The following is a 26,101-nucleotide window of genomic DNA, read 5'->3' as shown; positions in this document are numbered from 1 at the left end:
CGGTCAATACGACGGCTAGAAGTGAAGCTACCACAGAAAAAACACCGTATATATGACCACAACTCAGTCCTCTGATTGGATAGATTTTCTTCGGCCTACCGAAAATTGACGATTCCCATATCGAGAATACAACATTTTCCCGCTATACTGATCGAAACGCGGGAAAATACTAACATTCTGGGTTTTGCAAGTTACATAACAAAATATTGTGTACACAGACCCAGTGGAAACATCCTTTTGATAATGTTACTTTCCAAATTATAGAAGTCAACACCGAGTGGGACACCACGGCGAGAAGGAGAAGAGAAAACTTTTGGATCCACCAACTCCACACTTTAGAACCTGATGGTCTTAACGAAAAAGACGAAAAAAGATACAGGAAAGATAAAGAATAATTTAAAACAAAGCATCGTCCTTTTTATCCCGTAATATTGGCCAATGGACGTTGCTAACTTCAACTACCAATTATGTATTTTTAAGTTAGCTAAATCCAAGTGCAACATATACATTGAGCTGCAAAATTTTCTTATTTTCAAAGCAGCTAAATTCAAGTGCTCATAGACATTGAGCTGCAAAATTTTCTTATTTTAAAGGCAGTTAAGTGCAACATAGACGTTGAGCTGCAAAAGTTTCTTATCATCTACATCCGATTTCACCTGGATAGATGCACGCTTGATAAAGCTAGTTGGTCTAGCGAAATATTACGTTTATTTTCATCATTTTGTAAATATTTTAAACATTCTTATATTTACATACTAAATAGTGTGTTAAAATTACATTGTTAGGCAATCTATAATTTTATTTGTGTAATTGAATTAATCTCTGTACTGATTAATCCACACTCCCATAGATTTGTATGTCATGTGCTGCTATTTATAGGCACTTATATATATATATATATATATATATATATATATATATATATATATATATATATATATATATATTATTTTCTGTGACTGTATCTTACATTAATTTGTAGGATCCTTTACTATAGATAATTTAGCTGATCTGTAACAATAACATCTTCATGCCTTATATATCAAGTACTGAAGTACGCCGCTAGATTAAAACTGACGTGGAAAGGTAACACACGGCCAGCGAAAGCTCTATTTTAAGAGCCCAGGTGGTCGTGTGGTCTAGCGGGACGGCTGCAGTGCAGGCGATTTGGTGTCACGATATCACAGTAGCATGGGTTCGAATCCCGGCGAGGTAAGAACCAAAAATTTGCGAAAGCAAATTTACAGATCTAATATTGTTGGGTTGATGTTTAGACGAGTTATATATATATATATATATATATATATATATATATATATATAGATTGCCTAACAATGTAATTTTAACACACTATTTAGTATGTAAATATAAGAATGTTTAAAATATTTACAAAATGATGAAAATAAACGCAATATTTCGCTAGACCAACTAGCTTTATCAAGCGTGCATCTATCCAGGTGAAATGTAGATGATCATGTAGATAATTTGTAGGATCCTATATATATCTACATTTCACCTGGATAGATGCACGCTTGATAAAGCTAGTTGGTCTATAAACTGGTCCGCCGTTCTATCTATAGCTTTGCACCGAAGGAACGGGTTGGTGCCATTGTCACATTGGCATTAATTGGACGAGTTTTACAAATTCAACGATTCGCTAATAAAATTGACCAATTATAGTGATAGGAAATTGACCTCAAATGTTAATACTGTGATGCCGCAAAATAAATAAGTATCTGTTAATTAACCCCATGGTAGTAGCGCAGATAAATGACAAACAAGAGTGTTAACATGTTCTTGACAAACTGAGCCGGTATCTTTTATTCCCTTAAGCTAAGAACTCAGTAGGGTTATAAATGTGCTAATTTCTTGTTTTATTTCCTATCAGTATAACACATAATAAACATAGCACATGATGCACTAGTCTCGTCGAATTATCAAATCCCGTGGTCAGAATTCTGACCACGGGATTTAGGCCATACCTGTTGTCAGTGTAGCGATAAGTGAACACAACAGGGGTCCAGTTTAGTTGGTCTAGCGAAATATTGCGTTTATTTTCATCATTTTGTAAATATTTTAAACATTCTTATATTTACATACTAAATAGTGTGTTAAAATTACATTGTTAGGCAATCTATAATTTTATTTGTGTAATTGAATTAATCTCTGTACTGATTAATCCACACTCCCTTAGATTTGTATGTCATGTGCTGCTATTTATAGGCACTTATATTTATATATATATATAACTCGGTTGATGTTTAGACGATCTAAAGAAAGCAAATTTACAGATCTAACATTGTTGGGTTGTCAGAGTTGTCACTGGCTGAGACGTACTTAGATACATATATATCTAAATAACAAAAATTATGAAACACACAACCATTGAACATTAGGTTTCAGACTTTGAACAGGTGCAAACAAATGCAGCGGGTTTGAACGTTTTAAAAGGCGCCAACCTTCACCCTACCGTGAAACAATAGTGTAAATCACAATAAGTAAATTTGATCTGTGACACAATGTAAATACGAAATTAATCAAACAGGAGGGTATATGAAAAAAAATTCAAGCAGACAATCATATTAACCTTAACACAATGCCGCCAAATAAAATAACGTACACAGGTAAATAAAAATAATGTTGTAGTTAGATTTGCCCGTACGGTTGTTTTGTTGTACAAAATAAATAATTTTGTTGTTCATAGTACGAGAACAGAAATGAATATTTATCGTCGTACCAAACACTTATCAAAAGTGTTAAATATTTTAGAAAAAAAATATTGAGACAAGATATAACACTGAATAAGTAAACATTAGATAACAAGAATGCATTACAAATAGTATCAACAGGTCAAATTAACACGAAAGTATGATTTGAGAGTACTCGTAGTAACTAAAAGCTAGTTAAAAGCCAAATTAATAATAAAAAAAATCATAAACCAGATACTATATGTATACAAACAGTTTCATATTCATTCCCTTAAATATTCAATAGAATAGTGATTAGATCATATAGTCATGAAAAAACCCTGCAATTTAAAAACTATTCTTGAATTAAAAGCGTTGCAAAGTAAGAGTTTCGCATATATTTACCACCCAGACTGTTAAGTGCTGCTTTTTTTTTTTATAAAATGATGCTAATTACAAGCTATCTGTTTATCTGCTAATCTTTAATTTCTACACAAAGTGCATGCAGTCAATGCAAAGACAATTTATAATGACGTTTCATTCATTTCCACAGGTATGCAGATTCGTCTTGTTCGATGCAGAATTAACAGCTTAATCTGATGTTTACGACAGGGGTGATGGTTTCATGATAAAAAATCAGATAAAAGAATCTAATGAAGATAAATCTTTATCACTGAAGAGATGTGTGAGAATCAAAATTTTTGTTTTTACTTTTTGATTACTTTCACGTTAATCATTACTTCGACATTTCAATAAGGGAGCTACTAGATGATTTTTTATAAGGGGGGTGGGGGCATATAAAATTTTGTCCTGTATTTTTATTTTTCACTCTTTTCGGAACGGCCATTTTTTTATTAGTTTAAACAGTGTGCATTTTTGTAATGTATACACGTTTTTTTTCTTGAAGTCCGTTTACTTTTTCTTAAGGCTACTACTTTCAGTTAATCAATTGTTGACGGAGGCCTTGGTGGCCAAGTAGTTCTACTACTGTTATCACTAGCCATTCAATACTGAGGTTGTGAGTTCGAACCTCGCATGTGCGGGTGTACTCGACTCTAATCTTAATTGACTAGGATTATCAGTTTTCCTTTCGAAGGTCGGTGGTCTCTCCGTGCACTCCGTCTACCTCCACTAATAAAAACTGGCCGCCACTAAAAATAGTCCAAAAAGTGGCGCTTAAAAGTGGCGTTAAAACACAAATAATCCATCAATCAATTGTTGACGGAAGACAAATAAAAGCATTTGAGAGTTAAACCCAAAGTTAATTGTGTAAACATAATTATCCATGCATAAGCATGTTCTACAAGAGAAAACAAAATTAATTAGGGATGTTGTGTGAAATTATCTTTGTGTGGCATCCACATTTAGAAGTAATTGCATCTGCAGTTACCAATTACATTTTAATTACGTTAACTATAAAGATTACATTTCACAAGACACACGATGCAAATGAATAATTGTTTCAAAAGAATTTCGCTGATATAAATAACCAAGCCTAGGTGGTAGAGTGGTCTAGCGCGTCGGGTATAGTGCAATGCGATTCGGTGCCAGGATATCTGAGCAGAAGCATGAGTTCGAATCCCGGCCATAGGTGAGTTATTTCCTCTTATGCATTTGTAACTGGTAAACCATAAGTGATAGAGACCTAGGGTCTTATATATATTCGATGTACTCGGTCCATAAAAAAATAAGAAAATTAGGTCAAGCTCAAAGGTTAAGGTCATATTCTAAATTTTGATTTTGGCTTTTTCTCACTTCTTTCAATTGTACAAAAGTTATCGACAACATATTTTTACTAAATTGTTAGTTGCGACATGTCGTTACACATACATTTTGGGTTAAAGGGTACACTTACATAATATATTAGAGTTTTCTCCCCTTGTAATTGAAAAATATGCATACGGTGATATAACTCATTAATTAAGTTTATCATACAACACTTTTCACATTTCACACTTACTATTATGGTACGAAAAAGGGTTTGATCGCACATGAGACATAATTAATTAAAACGAAAGCAAAAATTGGTTGATTGCCCATGAGACATGTATATAATATGAAGCAGGTTTGATCTTTGATAATTTAAGTTTATCATATTAGGATAAACTGTTTTAATAAATTTTTTAACTCCGTTTTTCCGGAATCAATCCTAGTTGTTTCCTTATTTAATCACATCCATAGTACGTCATTTCGTGACGTCATTCATGCGTTATCAAACAAGTGCAAATCTGCCAACCTAGTTAACTAAAATTGAAGTAGAATTATTCGCTGACAAACATGAAGCCACCAAAAAGACAAAGAAAACCAAGGGGGACTACAGGAAAATCACCAAATGAAAAGAAGAAAACAGGGCAGTATCTATTAAACCAACAAAGAAGACACGTTATACCAAAATAGGAGAGAGGATCTGTCAGACCATACAACAGAGCCAACAGAACGGAAAGGAGGAATGACCCTACCAGAACAATCGGGAAGCACGCACAAGGAGACGGTACCATTTCAGGCGGCTCTAGGCAGACAGTATTTCTTTGGCCAGTGACAGTGACCAACCTGAGATGTCAAGAATTGACCAAAAATTGACAACATATATGATATAGTTTCTACCGGTATGTTTAACAATACAATACGTTTAAGTGATTGTAACAGAGGTAATTCACAGGGTCTTACTTTCGACATCGTACACGAAAATGTAACGCCAGTGTACACATCCAGTGTTTTACCCTATAGGTGCATATAAACCGGTAAGAATTAAGGAGAAAATGTGGGCCAGAGAATATCTTGGATTTACAAGATTTACTTAAATCTGTAAAAGAGTTTAGCCTTTTTAAATGTCGATCTTTCAGTAAAAGGTGGGCTATTAACTAGAACTCCACAAAAACATAGCACTATCATAAGTTTACACGTATGGACATCTGCTTTCATCAATTTTATGGATATAATGCTAGAAAAATGGACTAATGAAGGGCAAGAGTTCCTGAAATATATGTACAACGTTTGACTAGCTTCATCAAGATGGGATGGCTCAGGTTGGTCCATATTATGGCATATATGCTGAACAATATCGCCTTCGTAAGATGTCCTCACTCGTCTTTTGGCAGAGCTTGACATGGAGCTGTGGGTATTGTACGTCTATACTCCTCAGAGATCTGTTAACTCAGATACTAATCATGCAGTTGGCGGATCAAAAGGGATCAAAGTTTGTCCAAAATATTGTCAATAATGAATCTAAACATGTACAAAGATTCTCAGAACCATACAAGGGTTACAATTTAGGCAGGTGTTCTTATGGGGCAGCATTCAAATTTGAACATGAATGTTTTAGGTGATCTGGAAACAACCCTATTGGAGACTGCAAATACAGGTAATGTTTACCAGTTATACACTTTTTAGGATATTCCCCTGTTTGTGTAAATGAAGCAAATAAAATGTTTAAAACGACAAAAGTCAATTTTGAGTTATATCCCATGTTAGAAATTTAGTTTTTCCACTTCGAAATGTATTCTCTTAATAAATTATAGTATACTAGTATCATAGTGGATGCCTTACCTGATTCTACTAAATATATTCCAAAATGCTGATTCCAGATTTTTATGAATTGGTATCGGCATAAAGCTTGAAAGTTTGAAAACCTCCGAGGAACTTAGCACAGAGCATAAGTGATTCCAAGTATAAAACAAAAAAACTAGCACTGAGCATCAGACTGACAGCGATTGCAAGTATAAAACAATTCTTGCCACTGAGCATCAGTGATTCCAAGTATTAACAAATATGTATAAAACAAATCTGTACATGATTTATATGATATTAAAATAAAGTATTTACACTGTAATGCACTTTAATATTAGATGTGCTACAGAAAGCAATGTATATAGAAATGATGGGACATACGAATCAAAGCGTGCTAACACAAAATAAGTAACGTAAACAGTTTTACAAGATACGTTTCAATGGGGTTTCGGGGTGGGGATTTTTTGGCAGTAAGTGGGTATGCCTAATTTATTTGGTGCGATATGGCAAGATGAAAATGGAACATTGTCCTCACATTGTACGCTAGCTTATATTTGGGGTTCTCTTTTGTGTTCACACCCAATTTATTTTTGGTCTTCTTTGAATGTACCAAACGGACCGGTTCCTTAATTGGTTCCAGTTTAGAGCTCAGGTGTTCTTTTTGAATTTTGATGAGCTGCAAATGTAAACTAAAGAGAATATCGATGATCATCTCAACGAGAAAAGCAATCGAGTTGAGATGACCAATGATAATCTGTTTATCGCTATTTTACCTATGACGATTTTGTCAATTTCATGTCCATTTTAATTAGCAACGCCACGTGTCTCCTTAGTTTGTAGTGATAATTTTTCATCAAAAGCGAGGAGCATGATATGAAAAATTATCACAAAAAAAAGATCAAAGGAAAAATGCACAAAATAGCGATAATACATGAGAAATAATTTAAACAAGTCAAGTTAATATTAATAATATATGTATATATGTCGTGTACAAGTTGGAATTTTGTACAGGTTATAATACGTACAAAAATATTGTACATGTTATAACCTGTACAATGCCAAAATACAAGTTATAACATGTACAAAAGTACCTCGTACATGTTATAACATGTACAAAATACTGCTTAAAAATGGTTTTAACCTGTACAAAATTTGAAAATTGTAATAAAGCAGAATATACATGCAAGATTGAAATCTATTAAATAATAAAGGACAATAATCAAAAGAAGAAAATTGACAAATGGCTACTAACGTTTCACCCTGAAAAATGTAAATACATCAAAATATGTAAGAAATCAAATAACACTGACCACTCAACAAATCACAGTCTACTAAACCATACAATAGCAAAGGTTAAAGAGTGAAAACTTGAATAAGGCCAACTTCATTTTTGAAGTTCGCAAAAGAACTTTCAAATACTTGGGTACTGAGACATTCATAGCATTGTATAAAACCATGATCAGAACTCATTTGGACTATGCTAGTTCAGTATGGTCTCCATACAAGAAAAACAATATTGATAAAATAAAAGGAGTCCACAGAAGGGTAAAAAAACAACTACCAGGTCTCAATGACACAAGTTATCCAGAGAGACTGAAAAAAAACTAGCCTTACCTTCACTATCATATAGGAGAATATAAGGGGATATGATTGAAACCTTCAAAACATTGTGTATGATACGTGTACTATGATCTACAATGCTGTTAGGCGAGTTATATTTATATTTGTTTTTATAATTAAATTATTTAACTTTTTAGTTTTATTATATGTATATGCGGTCCTTTTAAAAAAAAAATAATGTTATAAGTCTTGAAAAGGACGGCATAAACATATAATAAAACTATCAAGTTGACATACAGTTGGAAAACAAGTTGCCGTACTGTAAATACGTGAACAGTAGCACGATGGGACGGAGGACGATTGATCTCGAAAAATTCTGGTACGAAGTGCACCGTTTTGGAGTATAACACAAAATTTTGTATTTATTTGCTACGTATTGGTTTAAAAAGTTAAGCTTTATATATCAGTAAATCGTTTCAGAAGCAATACCCTCACCAAACCGCTAGAAATGAACTAAATTAAAGAAATTCTAGACTTGTTAATTTATTTTTTCTTTCCGCTTCGTTAGTACCCAATTCCCGGTGACGATGATCCATAGTGGTCATGGTCAAACTTGCTTCATTAGCCATGTTAACATCACTTAAATTAATTCAAGTACCATTGTTTCTGTTTCTAACCCAATGGTTTGTTCATTCTTGTCGGCTGAATCATAACCATTCAATTCAACATCAGTTTTGGTATTTGTGCCAGTAATAATATCAGTCTAAAACATTGCTTTGTCAGTTTCAGTGTCGGTAAAGTTCTCAGACTGTTTCGGTAAAAGGGTCTTCACTATCTGAATTATTGAATACAGTTAAATAGTTTTAATAATTACCTATAATACTTTAAAAAAAAAAAGGCTTTTGAAATACACATTTAGTCAATAAACCGGCATTATGCGGCTTCAAATATAGCTTCTAGATCTTTTTCTGTTTGAATACCAGGTCAGAGAATATACCGCATAATGCCGGTTTATTGACTAAATGTGTATTTCAAAAGCTTTTTTTTTTATAGCTCAACTCTATTATTAGTGTTCTCATGTCTTAATGATTTTAATCATTTCCAATATTGTTTAGGGTCTGTATCTCTAAGGGCTGAAAGCTTACTAAATATTTCCTTTTAAATTGATTTTACTTTCTTTTTATTAACTTTTTACATTGTTTATAGTGACCAAGAAAATTATTTCTGAAATTGAGGTTGAAGTATCATCAACACCTTTCCAAGTCTCTATGAGAGTATTAATAACATACTTTAGACAAGACATGAATTGATCATATCTATACTTTTCTTCAAAAACATCAACATTTCCAGATCCTATAGATAAGTTGTTCATATTCAAAATAATAGTGCAAATTCACATACAAGTAGCATGATATGGTTCTAAGAAAGAGAACTCTAAATTTATTGCTTTACCCATCTATAGCTAACAATTCTTTGGATTATTTCTAGATTTAATATAAAAACAAAAGAAAACAATAAACTTCAAGTTATAAATTGCCTGCATTAAGGGATTATGCAAATGAGTCATGACATAATGTGCTATAGTTCAATTATACTGATATGTGTTCTATTAATAAAAACTTTATTAATCTTTCTTTGAAAAGAAAAATATTCGACTCATAATATATAATTTTTGACTCATATTATTTATCAATAAAGCAATGTTATTGATTTTGATTTTGATTTTAAGGATACATTGTACTAGAACACACCCGTGAAATCGCTGGTCCGTGACTGAATTAAAGTATATAACTATGTGTAAGCCTTATTTCAGTCAGGATATTTAGTATTGATATTGTCATCTGATAAAGTCATGCTGATTATAAGATGCACAGTTTTCTCTACTTTCAAAATCTTTCTGTTTGATACCTGATTTACTGACTTAGTCAACCCGATTAACAGACCAACCGCCCATATAGCCGCATACTAAATATAGATTAATCGACCAATCTCTCGGTTAGCCGAGTGACGGCCGTGCTTCTGTGCACGATTTTGTTTTACGCATTCATATCGTATAATCGTCAACAAGAAAATTCTCTCGGTCTGTTATGAAGCCCGATTGTCACCTTAGTAAACAATCAAAAAAGGAGCATGGATATTGAGCATATAACATGTACAATAATATAATAGTTTATTTTAATGGCAGGTCCATGCGTATTGCGATCACCGGATTTTAAAGAAAAGGGTCACGCTGAATTCACTGCATACGGAAAACCTATTGGCGAATTGTTGACTGGAAGCAAACAATTAAAAAAAGTAAATATATTCTTAATTTTGACAAATTATAGAATTTTCTTGGGAAAAAAGTATATGTATATATTCATTTTTTTTTTAATAAAAACTAGCACTTAGTTATAATAACATATGCATATTTTCTTTTTAATATGAAGTTTCATATGACTTTTAGATAAAATACAACAATCGAAATAAAATGGTTCTAAACAATCATTTCAGATTTTAAGTTTAAAAAAGTAGGCCATGTATATTCTTAACACTTCTTTGTATCATGACAACAATCTGTCTGTCAATACTAAGTGACAGTATCATTAATCGCAATTCTATTTGGGATATCTTTATAAACATTTAGCTAGTTCTTCGATTTCATTTAAAACAAAATCGAGGTCTTCTTTTTGTATTGCTGGGTTTGAAATAGCTATGCGGAAGAAGTTTGGTAGATCTCCAAGAGGCTGGTAAGTGACCATAATTGTACCCTTTTCCATCATAAGGGCTTTCAAACTCGGTGCAACCTGTAGAAAAAAAGTGAAAAATAAAGAAAAAAAAAAACAATCATGAATAAAAAAAAAAAACCTTTATAAAAAAAAAGTAAAATCACAAAAATACTGAACTTAGAGGAAGATCAATTGGGAAAGTCCATAATCACATGGCAAAATCAAATAACAAAATGCATCAAAAACGAATGGACAAAAACTGTCATATTCCTGACTTGGTACAGGCATTTTCAAATGTAGAAAATGGTGGATTAAACCTGGTTCTATAGCGCTAACCCTCTCACTTTAATGACAGTCTCATCAATTTCCGATATTTTTACATTGATGCGTTAAATAAACAGACACAATAAATATAATAGTCAAAATATGGGTACATCAGTCATCATCGTTTAACAATAATTATAAACAATTGGTAGAAAGACATGTAATTGAAAATTATGAAATTTGTGAACTTTGCATTTTTGTTATCATAAAATTACATTTGCGAAACATATTTTCCCAATTTTCTGGCAGAAGTTTTGGACATCTGCATTAGTTAACATATGCATTGGTTTATATTAATTGCAAAAAAGTTCATATTGGACAGGAACATGTGCTCATTCAAACTATCTCTCATGGGTAGTTGGCATCACAGAGAAACATTTAGAGAAGCAGACCCCCGAGTGAATGATTACCTTTCAACATTTTTTATTTTTAGGTGAACAGAATCTTAGCTTTAAAAAACAACTAGGTCTATGACTGGTGGACTCTCAAAAGCAAAAATGATTGCGAATGCACGTCGTACAAGTACGAAAGAATCGACTTTTAGCAGAATGAACGGACGATATGGGTGTATTGCCTAGGTCACACATTCACAGATCACCTCGCCGGATCCGCTACGGATTAATGCTCAAGGATAATCCCGGAAATGGAGTTTCCGTAGTCTGATACGGATCATATACGGATGCACAACGGTATGACTACGGGTTTTGACGTTACTACCACGGATAATGAAGGACGGGGTTGATTTTGGCGACATGAGTGATACGGGTTCTTACGGTAAGACACGGTAAAATATGGAAATTACACGGTTTAGTACGCAACGACACGTGTCGTGACGTATGTGCTGCGGATAAACAACGGTTTACTTCGGTATAAGTAAGGGTTAGTACGAATGAGAACGGTCTGAAACGGAATAGCACGAACCGTCATATTTCTATAATTTACTTGTTATTCATCATATCTATATGGCAGTTAATTGAGATTATTTTTCGATATTGTTAAATAAATCATTTATCTGTCCGTCTTTACTAGGCTACCATCTACTCTGCCTCCTGTCACCTCTACGTCTGTCATCAAGTATCTCGACCCTGCCCTATCATTTTGTGCCATAATATCCAATTCCAGCCAATTATTTGCAAGCAGGAGTTGTTGATTATTCGTGTTGGATAATTATTATGTATAATGTATACCTCAACGTCCAGACACAGAATAAGTAGCAATAGGACCCTATAGGTATGAAGTATTTATACAGAAGCTAACCTTATGTCAGTCTGCCGTCCACGTTACAGACTTAATACTGTGGATTCATTATTATTCGTTGGAACAAATATTCGTGGGTTTTGTGGGTTTCGTGGGTACAGGTGAACAACGAATTTTAATGTTCAACGAAAAACAAATTTCTATAAAGTTTTATCCAGACTTTGGCATAACCTTGACATCAAATATCCACGAAAATTCGAGGTTTCCACAATCCACGAACATTGGTACCAACGAAAATAAAAGAATCAACAGTTTTCCGTATTTTGTCGTGTTGTAAAGTAGTAAACCGTAATAGACTCTTAGAACCCTGGCTGATACCTAGCTATCCGTATTAGAACGTAATAAAAACCAGCCGTTACGTGGCACATTCGTAACAAATCGTATTGTATCCTTACCAATACGTGGTGTAACCGTAATAGTATACGTAGTTCTCCTAAACTAACCGTCGCATCATTTGGGCCTACGAATAAGTACGGATCAATACAGTTTTGATAGGGACTAAAACGGATAAGTACGGTCTTGTAAGGTTTAGTACGGAGTAACTACTGTCGTTTGATCCGTGGTCAAATTTTGCGCATGTTCAAAAATTGTCAAGGATATACAAGTACTACTACGATCTACTACGTATGACTACGACAACAACACGGATATCTACGGACTAATACAGATTGCCACGAATGATGCCGGATAGTATCCGTAGCTAATCCGGCCTCAAATCCGTGAATGTGTGACCTAGGCATATGGCAAATTGCATATATAGAAACGCATTCCAAAAGAATTGTAATTTTTTAATAATTTGCCGAACACGCACTCACACACGCACGTCCCTCCCCCCCACATATCTTTAACTGTAAGTCACATTTCCACTTACCCTGGATGATCATAACGAATTGGTATTAAATTTCAAGTAGAAATTGGCTTCCAAAACGGAATATGTAGCAAAAGTGTTCATGAATTAATATGTTTACAAGATGAAAAGACAGACGGATTATGTATCCTTGTGTTGATTCACTGCTAAACATATGGAAATTTTATAGAAAATCCACATTCTTTTCCCTTGTACTCTCATATTTGGCAATTCGGTGCTAGCCATGAGTTCTTTTAGACAAGTTTATAAATTAAGATATGACTTGAGATAAAACAAATATAAATATGGACCAATTCAAATACATCTTCTAGGGTGTGGTTGACTTTGTTGACTCAGCAAGATTTTTTTGGAATTTGAAGGTTGTTAAGGACCTTTTGTAAACAAAAAATGCTAGCACATCATAGAAAAAACAAGTGAGTAATCTATGTTTAGAATTTTATAACAAAACTGTCTTTTTTAAAGTCTGTGGATTTTCTACAAAACTCTTGTTATATTTGCCACAAAATCACCTTTTTATATTAAACGCAATAAAACAATAAATAAAAGTAGTCCAGTCAATCTAGCATAAATTTGACCCTAACCCAAAAGTAATTGCAACAGAAGATTTTAAGTTTTAACCTTTAGCATTATACCCCAAATATACACAGAAAAAATTCCCTTAATATCTAACTTGAGGAAGACTAAAAAAAATCACAATTTAAAATTCCTATGGAGATTTGCATTGAAAAGGGAGATAACTCTTGCAAAAAAGGCAGAAATATCAATAAAAATTGATACAAAATTATAACTTTACCGCTTCTATTCATCAAAATGTATTGATTTTTTATTTTTTTGCCGTCTTTAGAGTATAACAAACAACTCTAAAGGTGTTTTCATATTTTTTATCTAGCTATAATCTAGATTTTGTAATTTATTAGTTGACCATTTATTGAATTTTTCAACATGTCAAGGTAAAGAATCTCAAATGTAATAAAAATAATTAAACATGTATAGTTTTTTTAGATAAGTAAGTTGCTGAAAAAATATAATATACAGAAATAAAAAATACCAAATTTTCACATTATTTTTTCAAAATGGTCACAAAGCTTCAAATTTGCAATTTCTTTAATGAAAAATGCACGAAAAAAAAAATACCCATAGCACTTCGGTTTTGTACATTTCATGAGCAGAAGATTATATAATTTAGTCAAATGCAAACTTATAACCCCATCAAAGTATCATACTTTACATAAATTTCAAGAAAAACAACCACAAACTGACCAAAAAAGACTCATTTTTGCAAAAGTTATCTCCCCTTCCAATGTTAATTTCCATAGGAAATTAAAAAGGCTGATTTTGAGTTTTCCTCATATTAGATTTTATAGGACTTTTTTCTGTGTAAACAAAGGGCATAATGCTATAGATTAGAACTAAAACATTTGCTGTTGCAATTAGTTTGAGGTTTAATCTTAGTTTGACTGGACTATAGTGCTTTGCAAGAAGTTTCCCCTGAGTTTATGTTCAAAATGGTCCATCTGTATTATTTAACATTTTTGCTGTTTTGATACTATTGCAGTTTGACAATTTCGTAATTTCATGGCTACAGAAGGATCATAAACCACGGGCACTTTTTCTATCCATACGAAGTTCGACTTTCCATATAAATAGAAGAAAGTGGCCAACGAATTTTATTTTAGGTCACGACCGTCTCCGTTCCGGACGCTTTTTGTACCCTTTATAAATTAATGCAAAAAATCCCTACCTTACATGAATCAATTTAGTGAATATTTTCCGTTAACATTAAACTAATTTTAGATCCCCACAGTGTTCCTCTTTACGGTAATCTAATCATAGTTCACTAAACCATGGCGAAAATTTGAACTACCAACTTTTTAATTTATCTACTTCCGAATGACATCGCAGTGAATTATTTTTTTTTCCATTGGGTTTCTCTCCCCTTATTCTTATGAATCTCAATGTGTTTTTTATCTCCAAAATAAAAGATCGATGAAATTCTCTACAGTTACCATATTCATTCGGCATTCTCTAGTATTATCGAGTTCATTCAATTTTTTTTCTGACTTTCTGATTATTTTAATTACAACGATAAACGTATTTATTTCGGCGATGTATCATCTTTAAAAATATATTGATAATGAAAATAATAACCCTGTTATTTTACAGAATGATTTCTTTTTTAAGAAGATAACATTCTGACCGAGACCAGAAGTAGATACATTGAAAAGTTGGTTGTTTAAATTATCGCCATGGTCTAGTGAATTATGATTTATTTAGATTACCGTGCAGAGGAACACTGTGGGGGATATAAAATTAGTTACATGTAAGTGTCAACGGAAAATATTCACTGAATCGATTCATATAAGGTAGGGATTTTTTGCATTTTAAAATTTAAAGGGTACTAAAAGCGTCCGAAACGGAGACTGTCGTGACCTAAAAAAAGTCGTTAGCCACCTTCTTCTATTTATATGGATAGTCGACCTTCGTATGGATGGAAACAAGTGCCTGTGTCATAAACCTCAAGAAGAAATACTAAGAGTGTGAAAATGCATTTTTAACAACAATGAAAAATTGGATATTTTCTATTAACACTTTGATTAATATATTAACAAAAGGCATGCTCAGTAAGAGAAAATAAAAAGATGATGACAAAATAAGGGAAAAAGATAGTTACAAAATATTTGTAAACAGTTTAACTAATGACCTTGTTCAGGTGTGTTTTTCCTTCATCGTGTTCGTCTGTTATGACAATACTCGAAGGTATATACCAGAAACATACATTTGGCCCTTCTATCTGAAAATTAAAAATAGACTATTATTTAAAAAAAACCTGCAGGTTTAAGACGGAAGAATCTAGTCTACGATAACTTACAAATTGTTTTAAGTACGTCAATCATGATCGTGTGTTCTCACATTTACAGAAAATGACATGAGTTATAAGGTTTATAGTTTGTTCAAAGTTGACCACTTAATGATGTGGTATCCATTTATTGGCAAACCTTATACACTAATCGTACATGCGTTTTTATCTTTTTCTCTTCTCGGATCTTTGCATTTGGCCTTATAGTTTTTGATTAAATTATTTTCCCAGCAAAAAAGACAAGGATACAAAAAAAAAAGACTTAAGTAAGACAAGGCCAGATGGTTACAAGAGCGCATTTTTTGTTTACCCCCAGATTGTACTCAGAATAAAAAACTTTGAGGCTCCTGATTGGATGATGCAGGATGGAATTATGCTTTATTTGAAAGCTTATCCATTATTGGTTTGAAAATAGTGAGCATTAAATTCATAATTCACAATGTGTAAAAGATATGCTACTTTTGACGATTTAAAACTTGCAGATAGACAACGTTCCTTAAATAAAACAAATATGCTTACAAAAACTCCCGATATTTTTTATATCAATCTCATTTGTTCAGCATTTGAATTTAAACTTAATTTTTTCCCTTTTCATACATTGATCATATTATAACTTATATTTTTATTTTCATTCGAATTAAACTGGAAACAAGTAAGTATGATATAAAATTAAAAACCCGACCATGATATCAATTACGTGTTGCTAACGTTGTGACAAAACGGCTATACAATTTCTCATTAATACGTAGATTTCATGGAAACAACAGATTCATGCCACCAAAATCTACCAGAAGTCGTGGGAATGGTGGTAGCGGTATAGTTGGAATCACAGCGGTCTTACATAGGAATCCTGATCCAGTGAAGATGTCGGATCAACCAATCCAACCGGAATCACACGTATTGCTGATCCATCAAGATCAAATGAAGATAATTTATTGAACAATAGTGGGAATGATACAGATAAGTTAACAATGGTTGAGTTGTTGGAAATTAGGGAAATGAGGTCCAAATTACATACAGACAAACAAACCCGGAGAGAAGTTATATAAATGATGTGACAATGGCAATGAGCATGGGTAGAACTCAAAACGTAGTATGAACGTCGTCAGGTCGTACTTGAAAAGTGCTGTATTGGCTGCAAGCTGTACATGTGCAAGTTCTGCATTAGGCCGTTGCAATCATGTTGCTGCAGTTCTTCTTTTGGTCGATAAACACTGCAAGGAATATGTGAATGATGCACAAGTATGTGACCAGTAAACCCTGTGAGTGGAAAACGTAGTCACAGGACCCCGTCAGTGAAGCAGCATATACTTCATATCAATCAAAAGAAATAAAACTTTCAGATTTTGATCCCAGGCCAGAGTCAATGAGGAGTGCAAATGATGAGAATCTCAACTGTTTTGTAACAAATCTGAAATATTCTGGCATAAGTAGAGGAAAGAGTTCAATGTGGGAAAGTTTACTGAAAACATCATACCAAGACTATGAAATTTCCAAAGAAAGAGAGGGAATTTTAAGTTCCCAAGTAGATCTTTTCAACAACATAAAAAGGGAAAACGTCCATTATCAATCGGCTTGTTTATATATGATAACTAATACAGAATCACAAGCTGAATCTAATGAATGGCATGAACAGTCGATGGTTTAGGATAACTGCGCCCACAGCCAAACAGGTCAACAATCTGGGAAATCTGTTGAATTATCCTGGTGATGATGAGGTAAACATGAAAAGATTTTAAGCCTTTATTCGTAAGTCAATATGGGGAATAAATCAGTATAGCTCACCAGATATGATGTATGGAGTAGAGAATGAAGACCAGGCAAGGTCAGACTACACCTTCTATATGAAACTTAAAACCCCATACATTGAAGTTGAAAAAACTGGATTTTGGGTTAACAATTTTTGGCCAGAACTAGGATGTATTCCTGATGGACTTGTTACTGATCCAGTAGAGGTTCACAAACATGGTCTCCTGGAAATAAAATGTCTTAAGATATTTAGAGAAGTAGCACCTAAGGACTTGTTTGGGACACTTGATAAAAAATCTCTAAATCTTTCGTTGTAGAAGCGTAATGAGGACGTAATACCTCAGTCCCATTAGGACACGATCGCACTACGATATGTGATAAAAATGCAAATTTTGACGATCATGGTGCGATCTCACAGTATAGCACGGTCTGTAACAATCTGACTCATGTAGAAAATATTTTTGATGTGTGTCCACTTAGGATGTTTTTTTTGCTTGACATTACATCCATATTAAAATCTCCCATAATAATAGTTTCATTATCTTCAGTGTCAACTTTTACCAACATGGTTTCAAACTTAGTAACCCAGTCAGCATGGCTGTTAGGTGGTCTATATACATAAACTAGTAAAATATGCTTTTGATTATCATTATTAAGTTCTATCCACATTGACTCAATTTCTTGCATTTCCAAATCATTCCTTCGAAGCGTATTTATTTGTTTTGAAGTATAAATTAAAAGCCCACCCCCATATTTATCAATTCTGACTTTTCTGTGTAAATTGTACCCTAGAATATTAATCTCTTTATTTTTGACACTATTTTACAAAAATGTTTAACTCAAACATAAAATGTGCGTGTTTGATTTGGATTCCGAAATTAAGTATTGTATTTCAGCAAATTTTGGTAAAATATGGTTTATATTTAAGTGAAAAAGGTTAAGGGATTTATATCGGAATATAAAAGGATTTATCTGGGTATACTTAGAGCATTCTGACTTGTGGTTAAGAAGAAAAATAGCAATATACACATATGATTCAGGTTGGATTGGTCGGTCCAACATTTCTACTGGATCAGAATTCGTATCAGAGTCCCCTCTTTCTCTACCTCTACCCCTACCACCACACCCACGACTTCTGGTAGATTTTGGTGGCATGAATATGTTGTTTCCATGAATTCTGAGAAATAGATGGAATAGATCAGTATTTATATCGAACACGATGTTGACGTTATTGCTGAAAGCTACGGTAAAATCGCGGTTTGAACGTGGTATGATCGTAGTATGATCGTGGCACAAGAGCGTGCTATAATCGCAGTAGAAGCGTGGTCAGATCGTGTTGCAATCGGATATGGTCGTAGTGAAACGTGATGTACGTAGTAAGATCGTGATAATGGTAGTGAGGTCGCATAATAAGCGTGGTGAGAACGTGGTAAAAATGTAGCGGGATCGTTGTAGAAGCGTAATGAGGACGTAATACCTCAGTCCCACTAGGCCCCGATCGCACTACGATCTGTGATAAAAATGCAAATTTTGACGATTGTGTTGCTATCGTTTACTAAAATATCGTCATTTGAGCTTGAGGGACCAGCAATAGGTGGTAATTTAGGTTGTATTGGTCGGTCCGACTTCTCAGTTGGATCAGGATTCGCTACTATCAGAGCTCCATCTGCCTCTACTTCTACCTTCAGAAATAGAAGGAATGGAACAGTATTGATATGGAACACGATATAATCGCAGTAGAAGCGTGGTAAGATCGTGTTGGAATCGGATAACTCGTGGTATAGTCGTAGTGAGAACGTGATGAGCGTGGTAAGATCATGATACTCGTAGTAAAAGCGTGGTGAGAACGTTGTAGAAGCGTAATGAGGACGTATTATCATCGTGAAACCAACGAAAATTTACATTTTCATGCCGCTGATACCGCGACCTCACCACGATCTGAATTTTTTTTAGAGCATGGGGCTGTCAATATTACCGCGGGATTACGACGTTCCTAAGTTTGTACATTACCATTGGCGACGTTGGCGACTTCAGTGACGTCGCCGTGGGCTCTTTGAGTTGTTATTAAAAGTTATGGCTGAACAGACGTGTTTGTTTATATTAGCGAAAATATCATACTTTTAACCTCCACATTTATGGTACCGTGACCAATGGATTTAAGCAAGCTCAAGTCGATAAGATCAGGGAACAGAAGTGCTGTTACAAAACTTATTCGGAAGATAGATGCAGCGAAGCAAGATACAGATTTCGATCCAGAAGAATTGAACGCAACATTTGAAAACCTTCTTCAGAAGCAAAAGATACTGAACAATTTGAATGAGCAGATACTCAACCTAGCGGAAGCAGAAGATATTGAAAGTGAAATTCTAGACTCAGATGAGTATTGTATTACGTTAGAAACAAAAATAAGACACATAAGAAATTTTATTCAAGATACTCATACCACATCAAAGACACGTCAGAGTGATACTTCATCGCAAATATTAAATGTTGACTCTCATCCGTTCGTCTCAGCAAACCTCACCGAAAACTCATGCACGCAGTCGTCACAAAATCCGTTCTCTCAAGCTAGTAACACAGTGAGTACTAATATAAATTCGTATACATCCTCAAGCAGTCAGAATCACTACTTACCCAAACTCTCACTTCCGATATTCACAGGGAATATATTAGAGTGGCAAACTTTCTGGGATTCGTATGAATGCGCCATACATATAAACCCTTCATTGACCGATGTCCAGAAATTTAATTACCTCAAAGCGCAGTTACAGAATGAAGCATTACGCACCATAGCTGTTTTTGCACTTACTAATGCAAACTACGCAGACGCCATTATTTTATTGAAGGAGAGATTCGGACAAACACACAAAATCACGCAAGCATACATTCAAGCATTATTAGAAATTCCATCACCACGAAACCATCTTGTCAGTTTGACACAATTCTATGATCAAATGGAAACTTATGTAAGAGGGCTAGAATCTTTAGGCCAATCACAAGACTCGTACGGAACACTACTTGTACCAATTATTTTGAATAAATTACCGGGAGAAATTAAAAAAAACCTTGCCCGTGAACATGGAACAGAAAACTGGTTATTACGAGACCTCCGGAAAAGTATTTGCAATGAAATAAACATAATTGACGCGGGACAAGACACTGAAACTTCTAACAATTTACCAAGTGCATCGTCTTTCTTTACCGGGACAAAATGGATAAAACCACCAAACCAAACTCTAGATACGAGACATACACACCAGAATTTGCAATATAAACCTTGTGTATTCTGTCACGATTTACACGCACCAGCGCATTGCACGAATGTATCTGATCTAGAAACACGCATTGATATTGTAAAACGCGAACAATTGTGTTTCAACTGTCTAGGTACACACCGTATACACGAATGTTATTCAAATCAGTTTTGCCACATTTGCAATAAAAGACATCACACAAGTATGTGTACCGATAACCCATTTAACAGCAACATTGCCCATGATAATGACACCAGCAGACATATCCAGCAAAATGCAAATGACAGCCCACATAATACGAATTTTCCTATTAGCAATGGACATTTACAGAACTCACCAAATTTGAATCAGACATCTGTAAATATTGTAAATGATACAAATCAGAAAGAAGAGGACACTACAATTCTACACTCCTCGTCAAATGACGTACGCACGCATGTACTTTTGAAAACTGCCGTCGCACCAGTATGGTCAGACAACTTATGTATAGATACCCATATACTTTTTGACGAGGGATCACAGCGATCATTTGTGACCGAAGATTTAGCAAGAAAACTTAATTTACATACAGAGGGAATTGAAATTCTACAATTATCGTCATTTGGAGATAGAAACAAAAACGTACGACATTTAGATAAATCAACAGTGTTCGTAGAATCAAATGCAGGACAGAAAATACCGATACACGTTCTAATTGTACCAATGATTGCCGTACCTTTGCAGAACAATATTCGCCACATCAACAGAGGACTGAATTATTTACGGGGACTTAAGTTAGCACATTCAGTAACACAGGAAGAGTCCTTCGAAATATCGTTATTAATCAGAGCAGACTACTACTGGGACTTAGTCGAGAATGAAGTCGTAAGAGGAAATGGTCCAACCGCCGTAAAGTCAAAGTTAGGTTTCTTACTTTCCGGTTCAATAAGGGACAAAAGCGAACACGCATTGATATGTACCAACATATTAAGCATTCTTGTTTCGCACAAACCAGAGGAACACGATATAAAAACCTCTCTAAACACAACACACAGAAGTACTCAATCTAGACGATTAGCAAGTGCCAAGGTCCGGAAAAAGATACGGAAGCGTACGAATTACCAATCATAGACGAACATGATGAAGAAGATTAGTTAACAATTTTGAAAAGGACTTTCGAAGTTAATTCAATTTTTCATTTATGTGAACAAGAACTTAGTTAATTCAAGTTAGTTCATTCATGGAGATAGAGACTTTTTTAATTTGATTTATTTACAAATATGGACAGTTAATGTGAAATTTAAGATAATTTGCACTTTTTGCGGCCCCCAGTATGTCGAGATTACCGCGGGATTACGACGTTCCTAAGTTTTTACATTACCATTGGCGACGTTGGCGACTTCAGTGACGTCGCCGTGGGCTCTTTGAGTTGTTATTAAAAGTTATGGCTGAACAGACGTGTTTGTTTATATTAGCGAAAATATCATACTTTTAACCTCCACAGGTGCGATCGTCTGAAAGTAAAATCACAAAAATACTTAACTGAACATCGTGAAAACAACAAAAATTTACATTTCAATGCCGCTCATACCGCGACCAAACCACGATCTGAATAAATTTTAGATCTCAGTTTCAAGGTAAAAAAGCAAAACCAAATTCAAAAATGAGATTTCATACTTGGACACCTAGTACATTTGTCTCATTGTGTTTGTTAAAGTTTCCAAACACGCACAACTAGTAGAAGTATAAGGTATCAATATATTTCTTTACCTTAAAAATCCCCCCGAAATGTGAAAAGTAACTGACTGACTGACGGTTTCGTGACCCGTTATACTCATCGTCTGTTCGGCTTACTGTAAATAAACTCATCGTTATGATAGATACAAGGATTGAAATTTCATATTTACGCCAGATGCGCGTTTCGTCTACAAAAGACTCATCAGTGACGCTCGAATAAAAAATGTTAAAAAGGCCAAATAAAGTACGAAGTTGAAGAGTATTGAGGACCAAAATTCCTAAAAGTTTTGCCAAATACAGCTAAGGTAATCTATTCCTGAGGTAGAAAAGCCTTAGTATTTCAAAAATTCAAAATGTTGTTACCAGTAAATTTATAATTATGAAACATATCAATGATAACTCAAGTCAACACAGAAGTGCTGACTACTGGGCTGGTGATACCCTCGGGGAAATAAATCTCCACCAGCCTTGGCATCGACCCAGTGGTTGTAAATAAACTCATCATAGATCCCTGGATTGAATTTCATATGCACGCAAGACGCACATTTCGTCTACAAAAGTAAACCAACTAACTCGTACATGTTATAACAAAAAATGTACAAAATTTTGCTAATACCGGCGTCACACATTAGCGTATAGCTCCGACGTACGCCGGGCATGTTAAAAATTTATGTACGCTTCCAATACGCTAGTAATTTTGGATGCATTCAAAATGTCAATCATATCTGTATCGTGTGCACAACGAGCTTTACGCGTGTATTGGACGTACGAGAAGCGTACCTAAGCGTTTATCGGGCGTTCAAGTAACGTATGTTGGCGTATGTCTGGCGTTTTCGGGAAATCTTTCGGAAAATGATTTTTATAAAGGGTACACCATGGACACTATTTCCAATTACGATATAGCTTCTACTTAATTTGAAGATTTTTTCACTAAATTTTCAACATAAATGTTTGTTTTCTTTTGCATAACATGTTTACAGGTAATATTGCCAAGGGAGAAACTATTGTAAATGCTGAAATCTTGAAAGATAACTCTTACCCTACCAATCTGTTTTTTGCTTACACCATTGACTTCAAAAATGAGACTTCCTTTTGGTGATTTTTTTTTATTATAAAACCAACATACACCTCCCAAATCGTTAAAAAATGTTTGTATGTTTCAAAATGCAATAAAAAGTGATAAATACTAATAACAAATGATATGAATAACAGTCCTATTTCATGTCTGAAAGGATTTATAATAAAACAAAATAACAGCTAATTGTTGCTATATCCAAGGGTTTAAGAAAACATGAAGGATGTTTTTATAACATTTCACTCTGTAAACTGTATATAGTGTATCACAAAATGTTCATATCTAACATATACAAGTGTTGTTTTTTTATATATTTTCATGTCTGTGTCTGAAAAAGAGCAAATAACATAGTTTTGCATGTTTTTTTGATAATGACCCATTGACTAAGCTAATCTAACTCGTCATAAAAAGTTAGCTAAGTTGTTTAAACGAGGAAGCTAAGTCGTTTAAACAAGTTAGCTATGTCGTTTAAACGAGTTAGCTTAGTACGGAAGAGTTTTAACGAGTTAGCTAAGGCGTTTAAACGAGTAAGCTTAGATGATTTTATTTTTTATAATAAATAAGATCTTCTTCTTTTCTTTTAAAAGATAAATACTAAGATCATTTCATTAGTTGAGTGTCATTTTGAAGTTTTAAATTTCGATCGTCTCCTTTGAAAATAGGGTATTGTTTATAGAGGAATTTTCCCTCTACATTGTTTTTCGTTGTAAAATCTATCCTGGCTATCCACTTGTATCTTTAAGTCTCAACTACATGAAAGTATTTTAGTACTATTGCCTTCTGAGTGGAAAATCATAATTATAATTCAAGAGAGAATACTGAATAATATGTGTTGACTACATATATACAAAGTTTTCACAAACTGATGTATGCTGGTAACATTAATGACACTATTTAGTAACATTATGACATTTTTAGTTATTGATGGTATGTTATATAATTTGAGATATTTTAGCCTAAGAATTATTTTTTTTATCTTTTTCTTTTACTCGGTGTTCTTGGCTCTGTGTTCAGAACTTAACAAAGGTAACATTTGAAATGTGATGTCAATGGTGATACTTTTGTGTCCGGTTGGAGTTACTGAAGGGTCAGTGGTGTTACTATATAAAAATGCGACATTTTTTTAATTTTCATTCATAAATATAAGTGTTTTTAGGTCGTGTACGAATAATTAGGTATATTATTATCATTTAATTTCACAATTCACATATATTCATTTAGGTGCATATTTTAGTATTTACAACGGCCATGATTAGGACAGCCAACTTTTTTACAACAATGTATTCTGAAATTATTTTTGAATAGAATGCACAGCTATATGAATAATGTCAATAAGTCGTAATTTTAACTTAAACAACAAATTGGAACAGTTGTTTGATGTTAAACAATAATATTTAGTAGCTAAATGTATGCTTTAAATTGGTAACACCATTGACACGATTCTGTCAGCATGACCTAAAATTGTTAAAATTGAAGGAACTCTTCATTTTTCTAATTGCATATTTCTGAATATCGTTGCTACCATACTATAGAATAGCGGAACACATTTAAATGTATTGAACAATGACATCATTTTTCAAAATGTTACCTCGTCGAAATTTGCACTTTTTTTTATAATGACCCATAAATAAAGGCAACAGTAGTATACCGCTGATCAAAACTCATAAATCCATGGATATGTGTTTCAAAAGCTACTAATTAATTATGAAAACTATTCTGTTTAAGACCATCTTAAGACATTTCGTAGTCATAAGATACTTTAAAAAAACAGGGGTCTTGTCGACGAAGCTGTCTTATGACTAGGACGTGTCTTATGGTGGTCTTAGGACACGCCTTAGTCCTAAGTCAGTTAACAAAAGTTTCCTAAAATATGATTTGTCCTAAATTTGGTCCTAATTTTAGGATATTTGAATAGGTGTCTTAGGATAGTCACGATGTCCTTAATCGAAATAAAATCAACTAATGAAAATACCAATACAATATTACACTATTATACTGAAAGTACAATTAAACTAATTAAAAAAAATAAAAATCTTCAATACATGTTAAATATTCAATTTTGTTTCGTTTTTTTAAGTTTGTAGACAAATTTGATCCATCAAATACTTCCAGATATCAACAAGTATCGTTTCTAGTATTCAATTTGATTTAAAAAAATAATAAGCATATAACAAGGCATGACACGGGTTATGTTCTTCTCATATATTTTATGAAAGTATGATACTAAACTCCTAACGGGAGGGATTGTGCCTCACGGATATTCATATGATGAAGACATAATCTTTCAATCAAATTAATTGAGGTCTGGAGCTGACATGTCAGTTTTAAAACTGCAAGTAGTCTATTGTTATTTATGTATTATTGTCATTTTTAACCGGATTTTTGTGACAAAAATGTCGGTTATTGATTTGGGGATGTACGGCGGGCGGGCGGGCGGGCGGGCGGGTGGGCGGGCGGCAATCAAATGTTGTCCGTGCATTAACTCATGAACCGTTCAACCAAAGCTTTTAAAATTTTAATATGTTATTACTGACAACTA

The 26,101-nt window shown here is 33.8% G+C and overlaps 1 protein-coding gene across 2 annotated transcripts in view; it reads right to left on the bottom strand.

Annotated features, from left to right (window-relative positions):
• Nucleotides 1–10,110: 10,110 nt before the first annotated feature.
• LOC143063632 (glutamate decarboxylase 1-like) overlaps nucleotides 10,111–26,101 on the bottom strand; it is a 108,572-nt gene continuing 92,581 nt past the window's right edge. For both annotated transcript variants that reach the window (XM_076235879.1, XM_076235878.1), the window contains exons 13-14: nucleotides 15,613–15,702; nucleotides 10,111–10,540 (exon numbers count right to left, since the gene is read on the bottom strand). In XM_076235879.1, the coding sequence (XP_076091994.1) occupies nucleotides 10,367–10,540; nucleotides 15,613–15,702 (264 nt within the window). In that variant the 3' untranslated portion in view covers nucleotides 10,111–10,366. The remainder of the gene's footprint in view (nucleotides 10,541–15,612; nucleotides 15,703–26,101) is intronic.

This window comes from Mytilus galloprovincialis, chromosome 2, assembly GCF_965363235.1.
Source record: "Mytilus galloprovincialis chromosome 2, xbMytGall1.hap1.1, whole genome shotgun sequence".
In the NCBI taxonomy this organism is placed as follows: domain Eukaryota; kingdom Metazoa; phylum Mollusca; class Bivalvia; order Mytilida; family Mytilidae; genus Mytilus; species Mytilus galloprovincialis.
This window is presented reverse-complemented; position numbering and strand designations above follow the sequence as displayed.